At 38.2% G+C, this 21,151-nt stretch overlaps 1 protein-coding gene across 1 annotated transcript; it reads left to right on the top strand.

Moving 5' to 3' along the window:
• The first annotated feature begins 498 nt into the window (after positions 1-498).
• On the top strand, positions 499-20,915 carry LOC100928618 (tRNA (uracil(54)-C(5))-methyltransferase homolog). Its single transcript, XM_012544130.2, has 13 exons — positions 499-862; positions 2,133-2,400; positions 3,925-3,979; positions 9,120-9,251; positions 9,450-9,549; positions 11,107-11,177; positions 13,493-13,639; positions 15,758-15,852; positions 16,183-16,391; positions 16,535-16,636; positions 18,068-18,187; positions 18,817-18,916; positions 20,472-20,915. Exons 2-13 carry the CDS (start codon positions 2,189-2,191, stop codon positions 20,596-20,598), a joined length of 1,470 nt encoding a protein of 489 aa, XP_012399584.2. The 5' UTR covers positions 499-862; positions 2,133-2,188; the 3' UTR covers positions 20,599-20,915.
• Positions 20,916-21,151: the final 236 nt, after the last annotated feature.

The following is a 21,151-nucleotide window of genomic DNA, read 5'->3' on the forward strand; positions in this document are numbered from 1 at the left end:
ATAAAGACAAGTCCTAAGGAAGAGGACGGGTATGAGCCTCAGTCTTTTTTTCTTTCTTTCTTTCTATTTGTTTATTTTTTATAATAACTTTTTATTGACAGAACCCATACCAGGGTAATTTTTTTACAACATTATCCCTTGCACTCACTTCTGTTCCGATTTTTCCCTCCCACCCTCCACCCCCTCCAGAAGCCCCCTGAAAAAAACAGTTTTCTTGTTGCACAGGGAGAATTGGATTCAGAAGGTAAAAATAACCCGGGAAGAAAAACAAAAATGCAAACAGTTTACATTCATTTCCCAGTGTTTTTTTTGGGGGTGTGGCTGCTTCTGTATGAGCCTGTCTTACGAAGGTAGAATATTACTTATGTGTTTGAGTCCCTTCTCCCTCCCCCTTTTCCCGTTTTGTTTTCCTTCCAGGTAAATAACATTAGCAGTGATAATTAGCGATGATGCCCGTCCCCGCCTCAGTATCCGCCCCTTTGGATTCCACCCCAAAGTCTCCGCATTGCAAGGCTCCGGGAAGTGATGCTCCCAGCCTGGGGAGGCACGGGGCAGAGCGCCCAGGACCGAGGCGCCCCAGCCAGGGCGCGTGCGGCCGCTGGGAGCGCTCCGGCTGCAGCAGCTCCGGGGGAAGGCCGCTGGGCTGCCGCTGCCTCCGCCCAGGCCCGGCTCTCGCTGCCTCCGCCCAGGCCCGGCTCTCGCTGCCTCCGCCCAGGCCCGGCTCTCGCTGCCTCCGCCCAGGCCCGGCTCTCGCTGCCTCCGCCCAGGCCCGGCTCTCGCCGCCGGAAGTGACTTTTCTGACTATTCCCAGGCCCGCCTGGGGCTGCTGCGGCCGGGGGGAGCCGAGGAGAGCCAGACCTAGGTAAGAGCACGGAAGCAGGCGGAGCCAGCGCTTGCTCCCGTCGCGGAGGGAAGGGCAGCCTGCGCCGGGGGCTCGGCGTGAGCCTCCTCTCCGCCCTCTCTGGCTCCCCGGGCCCGCACCCTGCGGTCCTTCCTGGGTGGGCTTCTTAGCCTCTTCCTCTTCCAGGCCCCGGGAGTCTGGGGATTCTGAGCCATGAGCCGCGTGGGAAGGGAGGGACTAGGGAGGAGGCAGTGACGGGCGGCCCGCCTTTTGGTGGCTGGCCCCTGCCCCGTGTGGTTCAGTCTCTTTTCCCCAGCTCTTCTGCATCCCGTTTGGGATTTTTTCTTGGCCATTTCCTTCTCCAGCTCATTTTACAGATGAGGAAGCTGAGGCAAATGGACTTGTCCAGGTTCAGTTAATAAATGTCTGGATCAGATTTGAACTCACGAAGATGAGTCTTCCTGATTCCTACCCAGTCTATTTATGGCTCTATCTACTGCTCCACTTATGGGCCTGGGAGATAGGCGCTATTTTAAACTCATTTTATAGGCGGGGAAACTAAGATTTGCCTAGGGTCACAAAACTAGGTAGAATTTGAATCCAGAACTTCCTGATGGGATGCAAATGGATGATTGAAAAAAAAAAATCATTAAGCAAGGGATCTTGCTTTGTGTTAAATGCAATACAAACAGAAAGGAAAAGACAAGACCCTACCTTAAAGGAGATCAATTCTAAAGCTGGAGGAGACCACATCTATGGAAGTTTCAGCCACTAGTCTTAGTCACTCACTCTGCATCCTTGAATGGTGTTAGGGGAACCTGCTGGATTTGGTTTTCACTGTCACCCTGAGACCTTGGCTGACTTCAGTTTCCTCACCTGTATAATGAAGTTAAAAATAGCACTTACCAATTGCTAAAATGAGACATAAAGAGTATTTTGCAAACCTTAAAGCACTCTACAATGAGAATGCAAGTGAAAAAAGTTTAAGAAGCCCTAATAGATAGTGTAAGATGTTGATCTAGACATAATTTTTGCCAGACTGCTTTCTAGTTTTCTCCGCAGTTCTTATTAAATAGGGAGTTCTTTCCAAAGAAATTTACATCTTTGTATTTATTCAGTATCATATTATTGAATTCCATTATTTCTGATTCTTATTGGTTTAATTTGTCCTATTGATCTATTTTTTGGGCCTTAGTAATTTAACTTCACAGCTTCTGTTATCACACAAATGAAGTCCATTGTGTTTCTTTCTTTGGAAATAGTAAAAGAGGAATTGTTTGTTTCTTCTCAGAGCTCCATTGGCTAGATGTGTTCCTGATCAGTCAGAGACCAGTGGAGGGGAACACCATGGCCAACCAAAGATCCTTTCTTTTGAGAATGGCTCTCTTCTCCAAAGTGAGAGCACTTTCCTGGGATGTCAGCAAGCCAAAAGGTTGTCCCTGGGCATTTTTAAGCACAGCATGTGAGGGAAGCATCACAGATATGGTAACTGAGGAGAAGCAAAGAGAGAGAACAAACTTGAAGGAGTCCAGCCAAAATCATGACTTTTGGCGGGAAAGGTAAAATTGTGCCGGTCTTAATCCTTCTTTCCCTCCTACATTTCTGTATTCTTTTTTTGTTTGTTTGTTTTGCTGAGGCATTTGGGGTTAAGTGACTTGCCCAGGGTCCCACAGCTAGGAAGTGTTAAGTGTCTGAAGTCAGATTTGAACACAGGTCCTCCTGACTTCAGGGCTGGTGTTCTATCCACTGTGCCACCTAGCAGCCTCTATTTCTGTACTCTTGAAAAATAATGGGACATAGTAGGGGTCTGTGACGACATCCAAAGCAAGCATTCTTAGACTGTTTACTTAATTAAGCAAGCCAGAAAAATTCTTACATGAGTACTTTGGGACCATGGAATACCTTTTTGGTTATAAGGAGGTTCTTGGAAAGGAGTAAATGGTGAAAAGAGCAATCTGTCTGCTAGAAGAGGGCACAATAGACATGCTGAAATCCAGAGAGAGACTAGTAGATTGGATGTAAATAATATGCTCTGGGCCCCATAGTAGTCATAGTATTCTCTGCTTAAAGTGAGCAAGTGTTAATGACAATTTACATATAAATCAAATTGTGTTTTTAGTGTAAAGGCAGATTACTTTGTAGATGGGCACTGGCCTTGGGCTTGGGTTCCAATCCTGCCTTATTTTCTGTGTGACTGTGAGAAAGACACTTAACCTCATTGCACTTTGATTTCCTTATCTTTAAAATGGGAACAATACCTGTAATAACTTACCCCATAGAGTTGTAGTGAGGCATAAACAAGATATTGTAAATAAAGTGCTTTGAAGATTTCCCAGTGCTTTGTAAATATCGATTATTAAGACAGCATTTATTATTAAGACACATTCTGTCCTTTTTCTCATTTTCTATCTTATTGCATCGGGATTTATTCTTATAATTATTTGTATGTAATGTATATACATATATGTAACATGCAGATGTTTTATATTGTATATAATACACATAAAATAATGTATTATAATACTTATCTATAAAACATAATAAAGTATAAAGTATAATAAAGTAAAAAGTATAGCATAATATATATTATGTACATATTATGTTCTAATGTACATATAAATATATAATTCTAAAACATATTCACATACACATATACACACATACACATTATTCAATGGATATGAGTATTCATTAATGGTGTGAGTGTATGGGGGGGGGCAGTTATCTGTTGCTGTCATTTCTCCTTTGGGGATTATTCTTTAAGGGAACCCTATGGTAAAAGAATTGGTTTGGAATGTGATTTGTCATCTCCAGATTGATCTGTGTGCTGAGCCTTTTTTTTCTCCTGACATTGTTTGAGCCTACTCTGTTGTAGTTAAATATACAGTATGAGAAAGGTCTCTTCATCCAATCAGGACTTCACAATCTTATCCTCTTAGGAGCATGAGACAAGTCAGTGGTAGAGCTGATGGTAATGAGAACTTCAGTCCAGAACCTGGAGACTATTTTGCATATGGGAGATATTTGAGAAATCTTTGGATGATGGAATGAATGAAGCTCAAGATCAGATTTTTTTCTTTCAGGTTAGCAGATCAGATGTTACCTTTGTGGAGACTGAATTATGAGGAACAACTGAAGGTAGGAGCCTTGAAAGGGAATGGTGGTTAGAATTTTCTGGGTCTTAGGGAAGCAGCCCAAGAGGGTTTAGAAAGGAGATCTGTTTCCTGCCTTAGAGAAGGCTAAAGGAGATCTTTAACTGTGGATAGAGCACTTGCTGGTTGTGAAAGGCAACCTTTCATCTTCAGGGTTACTTTTCCTTTCTTTTTATTATTCTGCATGTCCGGGTCAAGTCAACAAGCATTTGTTAAGCACTTACTTATGTATCATGCACTGTTCTAAGCACTGGGAATACAAATACAAGAATACAAATGCAAAAAAGATAGTCCTGCCTTCAAGGATCTTAAATCTTAATGAGGAAAGAAAATGTATAAAAGAAAGCAGGGGAAGAGAAGATAAATATGAGGGGACAAAATTGAGAAAATGAGGAGAGGAATGTAGACATGGTTGACCTATGTATTTAGCTTAAAGTGGAGGTTCTAGGAGGAACCAGCCAATCACAAGAATTTTTCCTATGCTTAGAATCTAGCTGCTAGGTCCCTTGCTTGAAGCCCTAGAAATCTGCTGATTGAAGATGATGATCTTCATAGGGTTTATACATCTCCTCATCTTCTCCAAAAAGTGGACCTCTGAGTTATAGTGATTTCCACTGGGGAAGTAGGGCAGGCAGATCTGTGAGTTAGAGAACTCTCAGTGTCAAAACTAAGATTGATAACTCATGTCTTACTTAGTGCCATAGACTGTTGCTGCCTGGGATATGCTCATGGTCACACAGCTAGTAAATAGTGGGAAGACTTGAACCTGAGGTTCCCTGATGCCAAGCCTGGCCCTCTATCACCCACACCCAGCTGTCTCTCATGATTTATCTTCATGATGATCTTTTGAAATATTTCCATTCATCATGATCAAATGATAACCAAGACAGTAACGAGCATTGCAAAGTAAGATGACCAAGGTTTCCCATGAAAATTTTTTGATGATCATGAAGAACATGGAAGTTAACTTTTCTCATTTAACTTCACTTTCTTATAGTGGCTACTGTCATTAAAGTGGCTATATAAATATTTTTTCATATTCTTAATTAATTTTTTTTAACATTCATTTAAAAATGTTTTGAGTTCTAAATTCTCTTCCTTCCTCCAACCACTTTCCCCCATTGACAAGGCAAACAATATGGTATCAATTATACATATGATGTCATATCTTTTTTTTAAAGCCTTTTATTGGTATCCTTTGTTTTTACATTATGGTAATCCCCCTAGAAGCAGTAAGATAGAGCACCAAGCTTGAAGTCAGAAAAACTCATCTTTTTGAGTTCAAATCCAGCCTAAACACTTACTAGTTGTGTGACTCTGGGAAAGTAATTTTTGTTTGCCTCAGTTTCTCATCTGTTAAATGAATTGGAGAAAAAAATAGCAAACCATCTTAGTACCTTTGCCAAGAACACCCCAAATGGAGTCAGAAAGTTGGACAGAAGTGATTGAACAACAACAACAACAAATTTCCTTATTGTAAAGTCCAAACTACCTCCCTGGAGGCTTCAGGATCAGCCAGAGTCAGAATAAGTAAAAGTCCTTGGTCTTTAGGGGAAGAAGTGAAGGAAGTAGGCAAACTGTCACAAGGCTCAAGGATCCTTGAGTCACCAACCACTCTCCTCCTTGTCCTGCTGCAAAATGACTCTGGCCTCTGTCCCTCTACTCTCTAATCCTCACCCTTGATTATTTTAGCATCAAACATTGAGCCAGCACCAATGGTGAGAAGAACCTTTTATCCAAACATATGCTAATAGAGTAATTGTCTCACATTGAATAGGTAATTAGCCTTAAGTGCTGTGTTGTCTGATTCAGGCACACCTTTTCATAGTTTCAGCCCTCTACACCTTGTACTGGAATTAGTCACTATATTTTACATCAAAGGTATTAAGCCCCATTGCAAACAGATTAAAATGTAATTGGGAAGTATTTAATAGCATTTTTAAAAATAGTATTTTATTTTTTCCAAATACACGGAAAGATAGTTTTCAACATTCACCTTTGCAAAACTTTGTGTCCCAAATTTCTCTTCCTTGATTTCTTTCTTCCCCCTCCCCAAGACAGCAAGTAATCAGGGTTAAATATGTAGTTTTCTAAACATATTTTTATATTCGTCATGCTGCACCAAAAAAATTCAGATAAAAAGGGAAAAAAAAAACCACTAGAAAAAAAAAAACAAAAATAAGCAAAGGAGCAACAACAACAAAGGTGAAAATACTGTGCTTTGAATTATTTTTGGTCTACGTAGTTCTCTCACTGGATGTAGATGGCACTTTTCATCACACGTCTACTGGAATTGCCTTGAATCATTTTATTATTGAAAAGAGAATTGGGAAGTATTTAGTAAAATAAAGATATATTACAACATAGATAATGTTAATATGTAGTTTTGTATGTCATTATAATCTTGACTTTTATGGCTCCATATCTCTGAATCTGATACTATTATTTAACATAATTTTAAACAGTAACATTCTCTCCCAGTAAACTCTTGCCACTTTCTCTTGAGGGGAGAGGTATATAAATCATTATTTATTCTCAGGAGAGTTTTTTTTTCCAATTATTCAGAGTTTATCTTCCTTTTTAGTGCATTTTTAATTTACTATGTTATAGTCATTGTGTATCTTCTCATTACCTTTGTATTTTTGGCATTTCAGTTGTCAGTCTACAAACCTCTGTTAAACACTTTCTATATGCCAAGTACTCTGCTAAGCCATGGGATACAATGAAAGGCAAAAATAGTCCCTGTTTTCAAGGAGTTCAGAGTGTAATGAATGATATAATTCAGTTCCTTTGGTGATAAATTGACTTGTTGAGCATTAGGGTTGGGCTGTAGACAAGAACTCTGCAATTGTAGAGAATATCAACAATACTAATATTGATAGGTGGTTAAAGATTGTGTAATTCTTAGTACCTTTTGTCCTTTTGATGCCACTTTGCCACCATTACTGCAAAAGTTGAAGGGGACTACAGAGGAGACATATTGTGTAGTTCTTTGTTGTCATGAATTCATCACCTGGTAGTGAGCCTTTCTACCCTTGGCAAAGCTAAGGATTGTCATAACTGTACTTGAAACCTTTTAAGCATGGTAGAACCTACCAGAGTTTACACTTTACTGGCATCAAAGTTGATGGTAGATATAAATGTTATTATCATTATTTTACCTGTTGCCTTGGAAAACTGAGTTACCTTCATTCCACAATGAAATATTAGAGTAGAACTTTATATATTCGAATGTATTTATACTACTTCTATATTTGTTGGGCATAGAAATTGCTTTATGTTTATTTTTAATAAAAAATTAAAAAGTATTTGAATATTTTACATAGATGGGTTTTTTCTTTAAAATATTTAAAAAAAATATTTCTCTGTTATATAGTGCCAGATTACCCTCCAAAATGTTTACATTAGAGTACCTGTTTTTCCCATAACTCCACCAATGATAATAATAATTTTAATATTTCTAATAATTTTAAATAATTTTAATCTGTCTAAAGCAGTATCATGGTTTTAGAAGAAGAGGGCTAAATAAGATTGAGGACCATTTTGTATTTTGCCTTTTTTCGTGGAATGTTATGGTTAGAGAATTCATCATTAAGAGGTAAACTTACTAATGAGTTGAGTTTCTGTGTACTAAGTTAGGCTGCTCCTTGGAAAACTTGACTTAGTCTGTTGCTAGGCATTTACTCAAAGCTTATGGTCCAGTGACATAGATTTCAAGAACCTAAGTGACTACCATCCCATGATGAGGTATCAGGGCAGTACAAATCTAAAACAAAAAATAAAAATGACAAAAAGAAATGACATGCAGTTGAAGCAACTCAACTTTGACCTATTTAAGTTATTGATGATAAAAAATGGATAGTGTATGTACGAAAGGACATTGATCCTGATTATAATAATTTCACACAAGTGTTTTGCCAATGTAAATGAATTGTCATAATATAATAAAAAGATCAAGAAGAGCCTAAAAAGCAAGTCAGTCAGAAAACACTTGACTTATTTGCCAAACAGAGAGACAGAGAAACTGAGAGTAACTTGTTTATAAACTTGTTTATAAAATCTTATAGAGATGATTTGGAACATGTTGGAAAATTATGAACAGTAGTGCTTCAAAGTAAGAAAAAGCAGCAGAGTGTAAACTTTGTTTAAAGAAAGCTTGGAATGAGTGGTAAAATCATTCCAGAAACATTTAAGGATGAAATGGAAAGGAAGGTAATAAATAGAAAAATGTAAAAACTTGCAAAGATATTTATAAGCAATCAAGCAGTGGTGTTAAGTATGTACTATGTATTAAGAGTAGTTGTTTTTTAACCATTAAGGACAGCAGACCATATACTTGGACTTTAAACAACACAATTTCAGATGTGCTTAGAGAGGAAGTAAAAACGACATTAAAGAATACAAAAATGAAAAAAGCAGATCAAGTGTACAGAGAAAAGATCAGTGCTAGAGGGGGTATAATCGTGAGGTCTTTGAAGGATTGATTCATAGAATATCCTAAAAAGGGAAAGATAATAAAGTCATGAATAATAAAACAAAAATAGTACATTGAAGGAATATCAACAAAAATTGACCTACATATCTTTTTTCTTGTTTGCTTATAATTGTTTTGATAATCATTTGAAAGTCACATCAAGGTTCATCTTTGATAGGATGCCAGTAGGGCAAACGATTTTCTATAGTTGACTGTATCTTGACATTTTATTGCAAAATGTAAAGAAGATCCCCTGTTCTTTTTGTTACATACGTTATTTCATTTGATTCTCATAGCAGGCTTGTGATATTCACTTAACTTCTGTCTCTATTTACACAACCTCAGTGTAATGAGAATGTTAAAGCATCTATCTCCTAGGATTATTGTGAGGATCAATTGAGATAAAAATTCTAAAGTACCTTATACATATTAAATGCTATGCAAAAGTTAACTATTATTCCTTTTCTCTTCTGATCTGGCTGCTTAAAAGTAGGTGGTAGGAATATGACAGAAACTGAATTAGGGTTGTGGAAAGCCTTGAATTGGAATTTTAATTTTATTTGATAGGCAATAGGGATCCATTGGAAGCATTTTGAGCTGAGGAGTAAGTAGCACAACCAGATAAACCCTTATTTATTTTTCCCCACTACAGGTGAAGTTAGAAAGTCTGAAGAAAAATCTGGAGACTCTGGAAATTCGCTTACGCAAGAGTGGTACTGGTGACCCAAAGCTTGCAGCAAAATCTGAGAAGCTGTCTTCCCTTCTCCATCCTTTTATGCCTTCTGTAAGTTTCTGACTTCTTGTTTTGTATCTAATGGAGATTCCCTCCCCTAAGGTCTAAAGAAACCTCACTGTGTGGCTGGAGTCAGAGGTTTTCTGTTGTATTTGGCCCTCTTCATCATAGACCCTTTCTGACAGTGTTCCCTCCTGAGCTGCTGTGCATTTTTGACTTGTTTTTTCCTCTCTCTCTCCTTTCTAACAGCCTGTCGTTGATGGTTATAGAAATAAATCTTCCTTCTCTATAAACCAAGGCCCAGATGGCAATCCAAAGACTGTGGGGTACTACCTGAAGTCTTGGGGAGGTAAGTCTAAACTTGAGCACTAATTGTAAAAAAGAAAAGGAAAGGATTTCCATAGGAGTTGTTATATGAACTGAATCTTGAATTAAGGATTCTAAAATATAGAGGTGAAGAGGGAGTGCATCCCTGGTCTGGAGGACAACCTATTCAAAAACATGGAGTTTGGATATGGAAGGTTGAGTTTAGGGACTAGCAGGTAAATAGTAGGAGGGATGAATAATGACAAGAGAGTCATTTTGTTTCTTTGAGGTACTGTCTCATCATGCTCAGCTTGATTCTGTTTCCAAACTTCTAGGATTTTCCATTGATCCAAGGGCTATTATTTAAAATGAGTTGCTCTATATAGTATCTGTGGCCTTTATATTAGAAGTCATCAGGTTAGAGGTCATAGTGCTTTTGTTTCACCTTTTCAAAAAGTACTAACTGACTAATAGAACAAATAACTGTTTACTGTAAAGACAAGGGGGAGGGGCAGTGTATAGTTTGCTGTTTTGGCAAGTCTAAGATGGCTTAAACATATATCAGGGAAAATAGCTTTGTAGGATTGTAGAACTTGTTAAGCAGCAAGGTAGCTCGGTGGATAGAGCACTGGACTTGGAGTTAGAAGGAACTGAATTCAGGTCTATCCTCAGACACTCACTAGCTGTGTTACCCTGGGCAAGACACTTAAATTCTTTTGTGTGTGATTCATCTTAAAAATGGGAATAATTATAGCACCTATTTCCAAAGCTGTTGTGAGGATCCAATGAGATAAACTTGTAAACTTGAAAATTCTGTATACATGTTAGCTATAATAATCAATATAGTGATTCATGGTGGCTTCAGGGAATTAACAGTGAAGCATGATTAATTTCTCTTTGTGTAAAAGGGATAGACTTCAATTGCAGAGGTGCAGACTCTCTCTCTCTCTCTCTGTCTTTCTCTCTCCCTTCCCCACTAAGTCTCGGCTGCTATTTCCTGATGCAGCCCAGTCTACTTCAGGATAGCTTTAATTACTAGGACATTTTTCCTTAGATCAAGCCAAACTGTGCTTTGAAACCTCCATGCATTACCCCTATTTCTACCCTTTGGAGCCCAGAGAAACAAGTTTTACCCTCTTCTATGTCAGAAGCCCTTTGGCTGCTTGAAAACATCTGTCACGTCTAATACTGAGCCTTCTCTGCTCCATGCTTTACAGCCTCATTTCCTTTTTTTTTCAAATTTATTTTTAATTCTTTTTACAACTTCATTTCCTTTATCTGACCTTTCTCTCTCCTTGTCCTTCCTTGTCCTGTTACCCTCCTGGATGCACTCCAATTTATAAATCTGGTTCTTGTAACTGAACACAGTTATTGAGATATAGCAGAGACAGGCAGAGAACAGCATTACTAGATAATCATTTTAAGAAAAGCCAACTTAGTGGTTCAGGATTTAGGGCCATGGGGTTTCCTCTGTCAGGTAGAACTTCCCTGAGTTATGGATTTTGTCACCTGTTGAAAGAGAGGGGGTTGTGGTTGTGGGGTGTTGTTTCTGGAGAACCTTGGAAGAAAATGGTAGAACTAAATCCTTGTCTTACCTTAGGATCGAATATTTTCTGCATACAACCTAGCCATCTGAAAGATATCCCTGAAAAGCACAACCAGGTAGCTCAGGTAAGAAGGGGCAAGGACACCCTTGGGGATGATATCAAACATTGTTGTGTGTGGTAGCTAGGTAATGGCCAAGAAGATGAGGGTGTAAGCCTCCAGTGATCCCCAGGGCCTGGGGCTTGCTCTATTGCTGCACCATTTAGCTCACCAGGTCTAAGCTAGAAGGGGTGGCCCAATAAGAATGGGGCTGTTTTTGTATCTTTATCAGGGACATTTGGAAAGGACTGAGAATAGAAGAGGGAGTTAAATGCCTGTCATATCCCTTGGGAGAGGGCATTTGGAGGTCAGAAATGAGAGAGTCCTAAGAAGGAGTTGGGGTGGGGAGGTGAAGGAGAAAAATTCATTTAATCTATCTCATATATTTGAGCCACTATAGCATAGTTCTCCTTATCACCTCATAGGGGCTTCAGCCCATTTCCCAGCTTTCTCCTTCCTTTCTTAAATACTTGAGATAGCTGAGAAGTAAATTAATATCCAATTAAATGATATGTTAAGGTGTGGAAAGCACTTTACTCAGTAATCCTGTAAAGGAGATGGGGCATATATTATTTCCCCATTTATAGATGGGGAAACTGAAACCCATGTAGGTTAAATGACTTTCCTATCTTACCCAGATAGCAGATGGTAGAACTGGGATTTCAGTCTAGGACTTCTGACTTCAATGCCAGTGTCCAATAATTTACATGGATTTTATTCATCTATAACCAATATTTTACTGATAGTTTTTCTTCTTACATTGTTGCTGCTTTTCTCTAACTTTTCCCATTTCTCCTGTATCCTTTTCTCATCTCCCATGCCTCATGAAAGACTCCCTTATAACAAATTATAAACAAAATAAATCAACACTTTAGCCATGTTTGATAATATACTTTTCACTTTACGCTGTAATCTAAACTGCCCATTAAGAATGGAATATAGAATGTCGATTTTAGAAAAAAAAAGGTAAAGCTAAAGAATGTGTCTCCTGCCCCATAATTTTAGTCACCATTACTGGTTTTCTGTACAACTTAGAATTTGGAATATCAGGTTGAACAAACATTTATATAATCCCTTGTTGAGATCTTTGAAGTGGGATTCTATTTGTGTGCCCCATAAAGAAAGAAGAAATTAGATTAAATTAGATAAGGCAGCTAGGTGGATAGTGGATAGAATACTGGGCCTCAAGAAGCCTTATCTTGGTGAGTTAGCCTTAGACACTTACTAGCTATGTAAACCTGGGCAAGTTTATCCTCAATTCCTCATCTGTAAAATGAGTTTGCCTCAGTTTCCTCATCTGTAAAGTGAGCTGGAGAAGGAAATGGCAAACCACTCCAGGATCCTTGCCCAAAAAAACCCCAGTAGGATCATAGAGAGTGAGATACCACTAAAAAATGACTGAATGGTAGGAGCAGCTATCCAGTTGTAGGAGTTAATAGGGGAAAAAATGAGGTCACTTGTATTGGTTATAAATAATAGAACAGAAATACAGTGAATGACATTATTCTGAAGGAGATCAATACCCAAGATGAAAGGTTTTTTGGTCTCTTGTGGGAGAGGGGTTGGAGGGGTTAGAAATTCATATATGTCCAGGGAACTCCTAGGATGGAAACTCTCTCCTCCAATGCAGGTCTGCGATATATCTTAGAGTCTCTAAAAGCTGTCTGGGGCACCAAGAGGTGAAGTGTCTTACTTATGGTCCCATAACTAGCATTTGTCAGAAGTTATGCTTTGAACCCTGACTTTCCTTATTCCAAGTTCAGTCTTCTGCCTACTATTCTACCTTGCCTTGTGACATTAAGTGTTACTACAGCTAGGTCTTGATTAGTGAGAGTATCCCCTCAAGTGGCTGCATGTTTTCAAATTTGTACCATTCTAGTTATATTATTATAAAATTAGGTAAAATATCATTTTTGGTTCCAACTGAATGAAAAAAATGCAGAGAGGATTCATTATTGGCATCAGTCAAGACATAGTAACTGTATAAATAAGATAATATCATTACTTGTACAAAAGGAAAAACTCTTGGGGATATATGGAAAGCAAGAGCATTGAGGATCTCTGATAAAAAGTCATGGAATGTGTACAAAGCCAAGAGTTATAGATACTTGTTGATCAAAGCTGGAAATTATGGATTATTGCTGTAGTAGAAAGAGAAATGACTTTACAGTTGGAAGGGGCTTGGTTTCCAGTCTCAACTCCATTGTTTATCACTTGTGTGATGTTAAATAAATTCTCTTTCCTCTCTAGTATTCAGTTTCTCATTTTGTAAGAATAGACTGGTGCCCTCTGAAGTCTCACTTCTATATTCTGTCAACTCTACATATTTTCTATTTTCTCAGTGCTTTGAGGCATTTCTGCGGCAATCCACACTGGGTTCCCCCATTGATTCTTGGAAAGGTGGACTCTGGCATGAGCTCATAGTGCGCACCAACTTCCTTGGGCACACGATGGCCATTATCATCTTCAATCCTCAGGAATTAAGTCAGGTGAGACTCTTGGTACTTGGCCTTGGGTAGCATGGGATGATTACTGTGAGACAGTAGAGCTGACATTGGCTGGCTCAGTAGCAGGAACTTAATGCCTAAAAAGGCCATTTAACTATGCTGGTGTTTTGAACTGGGTTATTGGACCAGCTCCCCATGATCCTCTTGGTGGTATCTTGAGAACCATTTTACTCATTGGTGTCAAAAGTATATTGGATTTCAAATTCAGCCCTCAGGGGATGCTCTCAGGTTAAATCTGCAGATTGAGGGAACTGAAGGGTAGAAAGTATGGAATCAAGATCCTACACTTGTGTTTTGCTAGAGAGATATTACTGCAAAGGCCTATTGTAGGCTAAATATTGCTAACTTGAAGAAAGTATCAGGGAAATAGGTTCCCATGGGAAAATAGTTTCTAGGCAAAACTATTGAAACTTACTCAATTTATAGTACTTGTTCCTATAATATTCCAATTAAAACAACTATACATTCATCAGTGTCCTAACTTTGTACCTCTTTTTAGGATCTTGCTACCCTATCCTCCCTTTTTGTTTTTCAGCTCTAAGGAGAAATTAAATGACTTGCTTAGGGTCACATAGATAGTGAGGATTAGAAGCTGGATTTAAAGGGTCTTTCTGACTCCTAGGCTTACTCTGTTGTGAGGATCAAATGAAATAATATTTGTTTGCAAAGAGCTTGCTTAGCAAAATGCCTTGCATGAAGTAGACTCTATATAAATGCTAGCTATAATTAGCATCATCCTCATTATTATTATTAGCTGCATTCAAATAGGATTTTAGTGGGAAAATGAACTTCTTGGGACTCCCAGCTCATTCTCTCTCTCTCTTTTTTTTTAACAGAATTTTATTTTTTCCAATAACATGTAAAGATAATTTTCAACATTTTTCATATGATTTTGAGTTTTACATTTTTCTCTTTCCCTCCTTCCTCTTTCTCCCTCCAAGACAATAAGCAATCTGATATAGATTATACATGTGCAATCTTGTTAAACATTTTCACATTAGTCATGTTGTAAAAGAAGAAATAGAACAAAAGGGAAAAAATTATGAAGTAAAAAACAAACAACAACAAAAAGTAAAAATAGTATGCTTAAATCTATATTCAGACTCTATAATTCTTTTTCTGAATGTGGATAGCATTGCCCAAAATAAATCTTTTAGAATTGTCTTTGATTATTAATAGTTCTGAGAAGAGCTAAGTCTATCATAATTCATCATTGCACAATGTTGCTGCTCAGTGTATAGGGAAGAGTTTTTGCATCAGATATCTCCAGTAAGCAAGATACATGGGAATAAATGCAAGTATACAAATCCAAGAACCATTTCCTAAAGGATAAATGTCCAAAGGGTGAATAAACAGTTCTTTAAAGAATATAAACTATAAACAACTCGATAAAAACTTACTCCCAGATTATTAATAATAATGAACATTAAAATCAACACTACTCCAAAGTTTCATCTCACAATGAGAAGATTGTCAAAGGCAAAAACATTGAATTATTGATGTTACAGGAAAAGACACATTAATAAACTGTTAGCAAAATAATGCATTAGCTCATTCTCTTGTTAAAATGATTTTATGGTTGGTAAGCATAATTTCAGTTTTTAGATGAAATGAAACTGGTGTGGACAAATGAATTATGGAATAAAGAATATGCTGTCTGGCCTCAGGAAGGAAAGGAGAGAGTTTTGTGTAGAGTCTCTTGGCAAGTTTTGCTTTAGTAACAACTAGTGTTGGAAATGGTGCAAAATAAAAGACACTGATGGATAATTTCTATTTCATAATGGGATGGAAACCCAATTCAGCCACCTGCCTCTCATAGAACCCTTGCTTTTGTAAGTTCTTTTAAAATAATGTGGGTAAACACTTGTTTTTCGATTTATTATAACCAGCTTAGCCAAGTATTACTCTAGAATTCATTCTGGAGGGCTTGGCAAAGACTTCTTTGTGTAGAAGTAATTTGGGAAGGAGCTAGTAATAGCCACCCCTAGCTCTCCAGAGAAAAGTACTCTTGTTATGTAGGGCTGCCTGTGATTGATATCCAAAGACAGGGTCTTTCCATGTTCAATCTTTACTTTGCTCCTTGTTTTATGTTTTGGGCAGGAGAAGCTCTGTGTTCAGACAGAAGAAATAAAGAAATTTTTCTTGACGGGGCCTGGAGCTCTATGTGACTTAACCTCGCTTTATGTGAAAGAAAGGTAAATGTAAGGGATGGTGAATGGATCCTCAAAGAGCATCTGGAAAGCTGAGGGCCTCTGACTGCTTAGATTTCTGGCTTCTTAAAGTGAAATTGTCAGGAGTCAATGGCCAGGGGCAAATGAGGGTCCCTCTATTTGAATCAAAGCATAATACAGGGAGAAGGATTTAACCTCCTCCTAGGAGCCCTTTGGAGGGTCCTCCTGTAGAGCTCATGTAGCTTAGGAAAGGCTTCATTTCCTAATGGAGCTTCTGTAAAGCCCAGATAGAGATGCTTGTCAATGAGTGCTGCTATCTCCATCGTGCTCTTTTCTCTTGTCTTCTGTTACCAGGACTCCTCGCCACCAACAACTAACCCCCTTTCAGCTTCTTGCTGGAGAGCCTTACCTCTTTGAAGAAATCCTGGGCTTGAAGGTTCGAATCTCTCCTGGAGCCTTTTTTCAGCTTAACACATCTGCAGCAGAAGTTCTTTATCAGACAGTGGGAGAAGTGGGTCAAGTAGACCCCAATACTGTCATCCTTGATTTTAGCCATGGAACCGGTAGGTGTTTGGGAATCCATATCCTGGCCAACTCCCAGGTACCATCTGTGTCCAAAAGGCCCTTTCTGGTCATTGAAAGATATTGGAATGAATCCCACTGGACAAGGACATTGAAATCCCTGCGATTTTTCTCATTTCTCTAGGTGCAACTGGCCTCTCCCTGGCTCAACAGGCATCACAAATCTTCAGTATGAGCCTGGTAGGGCAGGCGCTGGAGGATGCTAAATGGACTGCAGCTTTTAATGGTTTGATCCTTAGTCTTTGGGATTATTGGGAGATGGAGATAGTTCCTTGGTTGTGGATGGAGGGAGGGATAAAGGGGAATGTGTAGTATTCTTATAGGGAAATGCTTTTGGAGAAATTAAGGTGGTCCCCTGGGTGGATTGTGAAAGGAGCCACTTTCTCCAACTTACTCCTTCCCATCTATCAGGATGAGGGGAAAAAGATAAAAGCAAGGGGCAGTTCTGTTTTGTAAGAGAGAACTAGTGAAATATTTAACCATGTAGGTCTGTACTTGCCTTAGAGAATGCCTTTTTGACATTAGAATCTTAGTCAAAGGTATTCTGTTATAATGGAAAGAGTTTAGGACTAAGAGGCTGTGTAGGTGTCATCCTAACATCCCAGAATCTTTGAATTAGAAGTATTCTTTAAGGTCATTTAATCTATTATGGACTTAACCAGAAATTCCTGTTACATCCTTGAGAAATACCCCCTTTGCCTCCACTGGAAGGCCTCCCACAAGAAACCCACTGCATTCCAAAATAATGGATACTCGTAATTAGGAAATGTTGCATTGTGCCAAGATATCTCTCTGCAGCTTTTGCTCATGTTGCTTCTTGTTCTGTTTTCTTTGAATAAAGAGAATAAGCCTAATCTTTCCACATGATAGCCTTTCAATCTTGATCTGTTTACAACAGGATCCATCCTGCTACCTCAGGGATTTTGAATGAATCAGATGAGATAATGTATATCAAAGTGTTCTGAAACATATAAAGCACTGTGATCAATTTAGTGATCAGCCACAATTCTAAAGGACCAGTGATAAAACATGCTTCTCACCTCCTACCAGGAAGGTGATGGGCTCAATACAGAATGAGACAGTTAACATGGCAATTTTGTTTTGCTTGACTATGGATAGTTGTTAGAACAGTTTTGATTTTCTTTTTCAATGGTGGTCAGGGGGAGAGATTGGAGGGAGGAGGCTAGAGATTAGATTCTTTTCATTCTCCTCTTAATCCTCCCCACTCATGTATCCCCCAAAAAAAGAATAGAAGAAAGGCAAGAAGGAATCATAGACAATCAGGATAGCTTTAAAAGTTACATGTTGTATTTATTTAAAAATTAAAAAGTTCCACATCAAAGAGATTAAATTCAGTTTTGTGTGTATAATCCTCACCTCCTCTTCTATAGTAATGGAAGTGCTCATTTTAGTTGGTTTGGCAAATTCAGAATAAAAAAAAGATGAAAGTATTTTTATAAAATATAAAACAAGTATCCTATAAATGCAGAGAATTATACTCCTAGCTATATTTAGAGGTATCCTGGAACTCAGGGGACAAATTGGGAAAGCCTTGGCTTCTGTATATGCTTAGGAAAGACGAAAATCTTCCTTTTTCTGGCCTCTGGACACTACTGCCTGGCATGAGAGGCATTCTTCAGACTTGTCTTTGTTGTAGGCATCACCAACTGGGAATCCCACCGTGGCAATGTGAAGGAGATTATGTTACAGCTGTCAGAGTCTCAGGAGGATAGCCGGTCACTCATGGCTTTGGTGGACCCATCCCAGTGTGGACTGAGTAAGGGCAGATTGATTCTCTGCTGAAGGATATTTTCCCCCATTTCTATTTACTTTATTTAAAAAACAAACTACTTTTTATTGATACCTTTTGATTTTATATGATAGTCATTCCTTCCATCACCTCTAATTGAATCCTCAAAAGGGACAAAGGAAAAAAAAATTAGCCAAAATATCCCATGCAGATACTATGTCTGACAATTATTGTAGACCACTAGTCTCACACCTCTCTAACACTAGGGAGGAGATCCATTTGGTATCTTTTCTCTGGGACTTTCATGGTGGTTGCTTTTTTTTTTTTTTTTTTTTAATTACTCAGAGTTTAGCTTTCTTTTAGGAATCTTTGCCTTTGTAGTCATTGTGTATTTTTACTTGCTTTGATCTGCTTTATATTCTTCCATCTTCCTACTATGGAAATACCAAGAGTGTTTTTAATGGCTCTTCCTTTAGGCTGGTTGGAGTCAAAATTCTCAATCCCAGAAGCCCTTTCCTCTGATCTAGTGTAGCTTGAGGTGCATTTCTCCTGGGAACTTTCAGTAGCTGTCTTCCACAAAGAAACAAAGATCTGTCTGTAAGGACCCTTCAGTTTGCATTTTCATTCTATTAATTTCACACAATTTCTCCCTTCAGGTAATAGAGTGGTTCAGGACATTCGAAACTGCAAAGCCATCCAGAGATTGGTTTTTGTCTCCTGCAGGCCTTATGGTAAATCCATTGAAAACATCATTGAGTAAGTAAGACCTGAGCTTTGAGTATTGTGTCTTATAACCTTTTGCAGAGATATTGAGATGTGACAAGGCAAAGTGTAGAAAGAAAGGGCTTGGGGAACACTTAATAAGCTTACTTACTAAATCTATGATTGTCTCCCCTCTTGAAATTACCAAGGCAAAGGGTTGTCAGAACTAGGTGCTGCTCAAGAAGTTTATAATCTACCTGTGTGGGAAAACTGTTTTAGGACTATGCCACTGGACTTCAAATTCTGACTCAAACCTGAAATCTTTCAAAGTGATTCCAAAGTCACTTAACATTTCCATTTCCCAGCTTCCTCATCCGTAAAATGAGTTGACCTTAAGGGCCTCCCTTCTAATTCTGAAACTGATGATCTCATGATTCTAAGTACTCATCTGATATGACATGATATCTGGGTGATCCTTGGGGACCTCTAGGTAAGCAGAACAAAAATACTGTCAAATGAGTAATCCTGGGCAAGTCAGTTAACCCCAATTGCCTCAGCAAAAACAAAAACCAAAAATATTGTCAGGTTTGTCCTAAGCTGGAAGACCTCTAAAGCTTGTGCTAATGACAGACTGTTTTCTGTCAGAGGACCAGTCTAGCTAAGTATGGAAAGGCTCATCACTAGCAGATTGATCATTAGGGTTTGAATTCTTTGGCCATGGAAACTTGTTTTACCAAAAAAAATCCTCATGTATTGAATGAACATGACAATGAAAGAAAATTATTCTATCCTCATAGACTGTTAACAACTAGTGAGTGACAAGGGAATTATTTCTGAATCAGTTGTCTTTGTATAGTTAGAACATCAGTTTGTTAGAACAAAGGTTAAATCAGCATGAAATTAAAAGAAAAAGTGCTTTTCTTCAAATGAAATAAAAGTACCATGTACAATAAAAGTGACTTATATATTTGAATATGTATTATTTAAAGTTATAATGATGTAAAAATGTGATCCAATTCTCTAGTCCAATGGAAATATATGATGTAAGTTTAAATTATGAGATTACTTCAGAGGACTCTTAATTCACCTTTTATTGAGACCTAGCTGTATATTGTCTTCACTTGTATAGCTGTAATCCATGCATAAATTTTCCTTTCTGCATCCTTCCTTTGGCATGACTTAATTTAAATCTTCGCAAATTCTTCTGAATCTGCTCTTGTAGAGAAAAGGTAAAACTGGAGGTTTATATAACACTTCTTAGAGTCTAAAACCAATAGTGGAATTGTTGGGTGTGAATTTGTCATCCTTGTGAAATTATAGTTTTCATTACAAACAAGGGTTCTTAACCTAGAATCTATAAACTTGTTTTAAAAATATCTTGGTTGTTGCATTTCAGTGTAAATGGTTCTTCTGTGTATTTTATTGTATTCATTTAAGAACATGGTTCTGATTAGGGGTCTTGTGGCTCTTGAAGACTGCCCACAAGGTCCAGGTGAAGAGTTTTGCCTTGGAACAGTTCTTTCTCTTGAAGTACATGTTACCAGAAGTAAATACTTCATGTTTTTCTCCTGCATTTGTTAATTAATACTTCCAATTCTTGTGTCTGTAGGTTGTGCCGGCCCCCAAACCCTGATGGGAACCTCCTTGGTGAGCCTTTTGTTCTGAGACAAGCTGTACCAGTGGACATGTTCCCCCATTCCCACCAATGTGAGTTGGTGATGCTCTTTACCCGGTGATTAGCTCTAGAAGACCACAGACTGTCTTTTAAGGACTGAATATCAGGATATAGTAGACAAGGGTATTAGCTTTTTTGTCTGAGCTGAGCCTGACAATATCTTGAGAATACAGTTGTTGGTTCCTTCTCTAAGAAGAAAAGATATAAAAGGTTTCCTAACTGAGGTAGACCTTTTCTTTATCTTGCCTCTGGTGCACTGACGATGGCATAATTATTTTTGTATCGCTCCTCTATCCTTACCTTGTGTCTAGCACAGTGGTTTTGTACATAGTAGACCCCTAATAAATGGTTAAGTCAATAAATTGTATCTTGACTGCTTGTCTGGATTTTACTGATATATTATGAAGTGTTTTGAATGGAATGGTATCTGTGACTAATCTCATTTGATCCTCACTACAATCCTATGAGATGGGTACTATACATACAACTAATAATTGTCTGAGGGAAGATTTAAATCTAGACTTTTTAAACTCTTAAGCCCGGAATTCTAATGCCATGATTTCCCTTCAATTTTACAGAACTTGGGGCTTAAAAGCCTCTGTTAAAATGGAAAT

Source organism: Sarcophilus harrisii, chromosome 1 (genome assembly GCF_902635505.1).
Source record: "Sarcophilus harrisii chromosome 1, mSarHar1.11, whole genome shotgun sequence".
In the NCBI taxonomy this organism is placed as follows: domain Eukaryota; kingdom Metazoa; phylum Chordata; class Mammalia; order Dasyuromorphia; family Dasyuridae; genus Sarcophilus; species Sarcophilus harrisii.

What these genes read in the sequence shown, in the direction of transcription:
- LOC100928618 (XM_012544130.2), top strand. Translation starts at nt 2,189, where the DNA reads ATGGCCAACCAAAGATCCTTTCTTTTGAGAATGGCTCTCTTCTCCAAA. An exon ending in CATGACTTTTGGCGGGAAAG is followed by an intron (nt 2,401 to 3,924) that starts GTAAAATTGTGC and finishes TTTTTCTTTCAG; the next exon opens with GTTAGCAGATCAGATGTTAC. An exon ending in CTACCTGAAGTCTTGGGGAG is followed by an intron (nt 9,550 to 11,106) that starts GTAAGTCTAAAC and finishes GTCTTACCTTAG; the next exon opens with GATCGAATATTTTCTGCATA.